The 6,304-nt window shown below is 36.1% G+C and overlaps 1 protein-coding gene across 1 annotated transcript; it reads left to right on the forward strand.

Annotated features, from left to right (window-relative positions):
• Window positions 1–2,108: 2,108 nt before the first annotated feature.
• On the forward strand, window positions 2,109–5,186 carry LOC110639013 (polygalacturonase 1 beta-like protein 3). The gene is made up of 3 exons (XM_021789767.2): window positions 2,109–2,445; window positions 2,742–2,997; window positions 3,131–5,186. The coding sequence occupies exons 2-3, from the start codon at window positions 2,932–2,934 to the stop codon at window positions 4,967–4,969; spliced, it is 1,905 nt and encodes a 634-aa protein (XP_021645459.2). The 5' UTR covers window positions 2,109–2,445; window positions 2,742–2,931; the 3' UTR covers window positions 4,970–5,186.
• The last annotated feature ends 1,118 nt before the right edge of the window (window positions 5,187–6,304 follow it).

Genomic DNA, 6,304 nt, shown 5'->3' on the forward strand with positions numbered 1-6,304 from the left:
AGCTTTTTTGTAGCATTTTAATATGACTGACCGAACAAGAAATATGACAAAGTTTAGCTAAAGCAATGAACTTTAGGACCACACACAAGGTTTTTATAATATAGTATTCATCAATATAATATTTTTTTTCTAGTTGAATGGTATTTCTTCTCCGTCCAGAAGAGACAGAATATTGGTTTTTTGTAGGTCATGAACAAATCTTTTTATAGAAGGAAGACTGTTTGCGTCCATGGAGTAAATAGAATTAAACTTCTATACCCAAATTATGATGGAAAATAATATAATTTCATACAAAATGGAATTACATGGTGCATGGCCTCTGGGTACTACCTGTCTACCAAAAATTTGAAAAAAAAAAAAGGAAGGTTTGGGCCATGAAATTTAATTGCCATATCTGAATTTCATGTCCTTTCAGCTCCCATGTGTATTACAATCAAGGAACATTGGCAGGCCTGACATCAAGAAGAAAAAAAATTACTATAATTTGTTGGCATAACAGCTGGAAAATTTTCTAATAATATAAGGAGAGTCAAATGATGAACATGACTAACTCACATAATTATCTAGTCAAGCAAAGTTTACAGGAAAATTTAAAGGAATGAATGTTTCTCAATTCAATATGGTGCTTAATGCATTTTGGCTTTATTGTGTTTAGTTACCTGCATAGCATGTTCTTATTGGGCCTCACATAGGTAGCTCCCTGTTTCAGTCTTTTTCCCATTTGGGTATTTGACTTCAAGGAGATATCTAATCATAGTTAATGGTGTTTTCTGAAGTTAGCTGAACTTGGGACTCTATTTTTAAAGGATTATGCTCTGATCATTTCACATCTTGACTGCATTATACTCTGCATTCACTTTAAGACCATTCACAAGCATTCTGAAATTGAAGACTGGGATTGAAAATGACAGTTATCTATAAGAAACCAAACCCATCTGTTCAGTCCTGAAGAAAGAATTTAAGTTTATGCTTGTTTCTTTCAAGGAATTGGATTAAATGGAGAAGGTGATTAAACTGGTCATGGAAAAACTTCTAATTAAAGCATCAATATGCCATAGTTGGACAAGATAGCCAGACCACTGAAAATGCAAACAAGTAATTGTAATATTCAAATCAACTTCAGAAGATGAGCTGCCTCAGCAGGAACATTAATACCTTCATGTGCCATCCATTTATGCATAAATGGATTTAAATGAAGCTAGGCATCCAAAAGACTGATGGGATTGAATTAAAATTCTAGATATCATTTGGGGAAGAACATCATAATTAATATATGCTTGTAATAAAGTATTGGGTAATTATCTAGGATGTTTTCATGCAAAAACAATGAATTTTCATGCAGACTTTATGAGCTATCAAAAGGTGTTTTGCTTATGCATTAATGGCAGGACATTTGGAGTTATGCAGAGACAATATAAACAAAATTTGGTATTGGAAATAAGCAGAAGCTTTAGTGCTTTAAGCAATACAATTTAACAATTAATCATTGAACATAAACCCTACTGTCTTATCTGCCAGTTTTATTATTGTTGGGCCACCCTCATCCATCCACTCTCTTATCTAAACATCCAACAAGCTCCGTACCAGAAGGCAGAAAGCTGTTTATGTTATCGTTTTTCACTTTTCTTTATCTCTTTCATAAGAAACCCATGATGATGGGCCTATCCATGAAGCCCATCCTCATTCCATTGTGCATCCTCCCTTCTTAATGATGGAGATAACCTAGGATTAGAATATAATCCCACTACATGTTAGGTAGACACACACACACTAATTACTACCTAAATAAGCATAATGAAATTACTAAAAGGGGTGGTGTTTGAGGAGGAATTACAGATGGTGCCATTATCACGAGCTTTGTCACTGTCCTTAAAGAAATGCAGCCAACTGCTAATCAATCAAATAATGCATTTTGGGAAAGGGGATATCACGAAAAGATACTTAAGAAGCTCCAAAAACTTACGTGGTAAAACCAAAATGAGGAGCGGCTATGCGCGTCAAAAATTTTGATTAAGAGAGACAGTAAGCCAATCTGGTTTTGACACGTGTGAATTGGAACGCGGCTTTAAGGGCTTATCAAATCAATGAATAATAATAATAATAATACCGAAAATTGCACAAACACAAGTGCTGTGGTCTCTCCCTCTTCCTATTGCTCGTATCCTTTTCCCAAATTTCCAAAATCTTGTTTGCTAAAGAGTCAGACCTCATTTTGTACCCTTCCGATGATATTCGATTCATTTTGCTATTTCTTTTCTTTACCTTTGACAACTGGTTTCTTATGTTGAGATTTTGCAGCCTACTTATGGAAAAGCTAATTGCTTGAAGTTTTTAGAAGCTCTTTTGTAGTTGCTGTGTTCTTTAGAGCTTATAAATATAGTCCCATTCCTCATTCCTCTTCCAACAGAGAGCTTTGAGTCACTCTTCTCTTGGTGCCACTCACCAGTTAGTTCTCTCTTCATTCTTTTCTTTTTCTGTTGGCTGGTTTTCTTTCTTTTCTTCTGCAATAATCTTAAACAAGAACTACTTTGAAGCTGCTAAAATCATTTTAAATCCAATATTCACTTTTCACAACCATCCAATTTTCTCAATTTACACATTTATCACTGTTATTTTGCTGTTAAAGACACTGTTATTAATACTTTATTCTTGATATAATGATACTCTCCCCTGCTTCTCGAAATCTACAGTGGAGATTAATTCCTTTTCGCTGTTTTCTATGGTAATTATGGAATTTGCAGGTGATGCTTAAACGAGGAGGAGGAGCCTCAAGTGTCAAAGCTCACTAACTAACCACAAGGCCAAATCCACCATTAAAAAAAATAAACTCTCTTTCTCTCTCCCCATCTGTCTAATCCTTTTTATATATTTCTTCACTTCACAACCCTACAAACCCACCAACATTCTCGCTCGTCTTTGCTTGTAAAGAAAATGCAAGCTCACCCAATTTCCCCTTTCTTCTTCTTCATCTTCTTCTGCTTCCCATTCTTGCTCGATGTAAGCTCATCTTTTATGCCATTTACTCTTCTTTTCAATTTATTTTTTTACTTTTCTGTTTCTTTCTTGTTTTCGTTTCTAATTCTTGTTCTTGTTTTTTTGGTCGGTTTGGTTAAATTCTTGAACAATGCAGGCGAGTTCAGCCGGTGCCAGGGTGCTGCTGGCCGGTGACGGTCCACTTACGCCAAAAGCATATCTTATCCGGTACTGGGACAAGGAGATCCACAGCAATTTACCAAAATCTCCATTCATTCTATCCAAGGCCTCTCCATTGAACGCCGTGGATGCCGCCACTTTTACCAAACTCGCCTCGCAAAATGCCCTCTCCACTAAGTTCTCCGCCTTCTGCTCCTCCGCCAAGCTCTTCTGCTTCCCCGATTTAGCGCCCAGCCTCGAGAAGCACGAAGGAAACTCCAACTTTGCTGTCTACAGCAACAAGAACTTTACCAATTACGGTTCGGATTTGGTGAACGGAGTCGACTCGTTCAAGAACTATTCAGATGGAGAAAATATCCCCGTCGACTCTTTTCGGCGATACGGCCGCGGCTCCATTGATCACAACGAAAAATTTTCCACTTATGGCCCTGACGGGAACGTCCCCGACCAAAGCTTCAACACCTATGGTGCCCATAGCAGCGGTGGCGCCAGCGACTTCAAGAAATACAATGAGCAAGTAAATGTCCCAAATCTTCGGTTCACATCTTATTCGGATCACGGAAATCGCAGGGCCCAAAAATTCTCGAGCTATACAGGGGATACAAACTCCGGCGGTGAATCTTTCTCCAGTTATGGGAAGAACGGGAATGCAAGCCCTAATGAATTTACGAGCTATGCAGAGAACTCGAATGTGATTGGCTCAGATTTTACGAATTACGGCGAGAATGAGAATGGAGCTAATGATACCTTCAAGTCTTATGGGTTCAATGGAAATGTTCCAGAGAACAATTTCAAGAACTACGGCGCTGAAGGAACTGGTAGTTTTGATACCTTCACCAATTACAGAGATGAATCCAATGTGGGTGACGATTCCTTCCAATCTTATGCTAAAAAATCAACTGGGGGAACTGTAAATTTCAAAATTTATGGGAAATCCTTCAATGAAGGGTCTGATACATTTACTGGGTATGGTGAAGGAGCAGATAAGCCGAAGATTGGGTTCAAGATCTATGGAGTGAACAACACTTTCAAAGAGTATGCTGATAAAAAGAGCGTATCTTTTTCTGGGTACAGCAAAACAAGCTCCACTACTGCATCTGAAGAAACTACTGCAAAGAAGGTCAGTGGTAGTTTGGTAAATAAGTGGATTGAGCCTGGCAAATTTTTCCGTGAGTCTGAGCTCAAGAAGGGTAACGTGATGCCAATGCCTGACATTAGAGATAAAATGCCTCAAAGGTCATTTTTGCCCCGCACCATCACCTCAAAATTACCATTTTCCACCTCCAAGATCGCTCCGTTGAAGGAAACTTTCCACACTGCTGATAATTCAACCATGGAGAAGATAATTATGGACGCTCTTGACGAGTGCGAGAGAGCACCTAGCCCCGGCGAGACCAAGCGCTGCGTTGGCTCCGCCGAGGACTTAATCGACTTCGCCACCTCCGTCCTAGGCCGCAATGTGGTGGTTCGTACGACTGAAAACGTGAAGGGGTCAAAGAAGAATATCATGATCGGATCGGTCAAAGGTATCAACGGTGGTAGAGTGACCAAGTCAGTATCTTGTCACCAGAGCTTGTTCCCGTACCTGCTCTATTACTGCCACTCGGTTCCCAAAGTTCGGGTTTACGAAGCGGACATCTTGGATCGGAATAGCAAGGCGAAAATCAACCACGGCGTCGCCGTATGTCACCTGGATACTTCCTCTTGGAGCTCCACCCATGGTGCTTTCTTGGCTTTAGGTTCGGGTCCGGGTCGGATCGAGGTTTGCCACTGGATATTCGAGAATGACATGACTTGGACCACCGCCGATGAATAAGGTTGTAAAACTTGGGTTGTGTGATTTGGGTTCGAACCGCAGGCTAAAAAGGGTTAGCCGACGGCTCGATCTTTAGAGCTGGGTTAAATTAAAAGTGTTTGTAAGTTGTGGGTTTGTTATTTATTAGCGACAAGGTTACGTCGTTTTGGGAAAAGCTTATTATTATTGTCAATTATAAATATTTTGTCAATAATAAATCTCTCATTGATGATGATGATGATGATGAGATCTTGTTAAGGCCTTTATGGAATCTGTATTTGTGTTATGATTCAGATGTCATAATTCATATACGTTTAAGACTTCCTAAAACCACTGTAATTAAGCCATTAATTTAGTAGTCACTCGCCATAAAAATTGCAATTATAGATTTTTTTTCTTCGGAAGGCACAAATATTTTGAATCTAATTTATAGGTTATACGGTAGGAGGTTATTCTCTTCTTTTTTTTTTTTTTTTTTAACTCAAAATTTCTTTATTTCTTGCGCTTAAAAATGAAGAAAAATTAATAAAATAATTCTTTGATGACGATAATAATAATAATAATAATAATAATGTATATATTACATTTATATTTAATCCCTCAAAATTTAGTATCTAGCTACTTTGCCATTGCTTTTATTACATCAAGTATAGGCATTAAACCAACAAAATTATATAAGGATAATAATACTGAAATTCATAACAACAGACTTTTTTTTGTAATTAAATTTTAGAAATTATAATTTTTTACAATCAAATTTTAATTCTTTTAAAATTAGCTCTCATAAAAAGAATGGACATGAGATTTAATTGGATGGAATTTTATTGTCAAAATATAACTAATTTAAGTAGTTAGATTTTATCTTCAGACGAAAAAAAAAAAAGTTAGATTTTATCATACGAGATAATAGAGTGATAAATGAGAATATTACTCACATAAACAAATACAAGATGAATGAAATGAAAAAAATACAATGGATGTACTATGCAATCATATGATCTTCACAAAATGAAATGTAAATTTTATACAATTATGGTTAAGTTAGTTATGTTGTATAAAAGTGAATATTCGATATTTAAAATATAACATAACCACAAAATAAGTATAATAGAAATATGAATATTGAGATAAATATTTGATAATATGATAATGAGAAGAAATTATAAATGATTATATATGTCAGAAAATATATATAATATACATTGAGAATAAAATGAGAAATAATTAATTAAGATAGTTTAATCATATCTAAAGTAAAATATTAAATGATAAAAATAAAAATATAATAAATTAACAGTGAGAAAAAAATATGAAAATTTAGGTGCTGATTAATTTATTTTCCTTAATTTTATATAT

The sequence above is a fragment of the Hevea brasiliensis genome, chromosome 7, assembly GCF_030052815.1.
Source record: "Hevea brasiliensis isolate MT/VB/25A 57/8 chromosome 7, ASM3005281v1, whole genome shotgun sequence".
NCBI lineage: Eukaryota > Viridiplantae > Streptophyta > Magnoliopsida > Malpighiales > Euphorbiaceae > Hevea > Hevea brasiliensis.

What these genes read in the sequence shown, in the direction of transcription:
- LOC110639013 (XM_021789767.2), top strand. Translation starts at nt 2,932, where the DNA reads ATGCAAGCTCACCCAATTTCCCCTTTCTTCTTCTTCATCTTCTTCTGC. An exon ending in GCTTCCCATTCTTGCTCGAT is followed by an intron (nt 2,998 to 3,130) that starts GTAAGCTCATCT and finishes TGAACAATGCAG; the next exon opens with GCGAGTTCAGCCGGTGCCAG.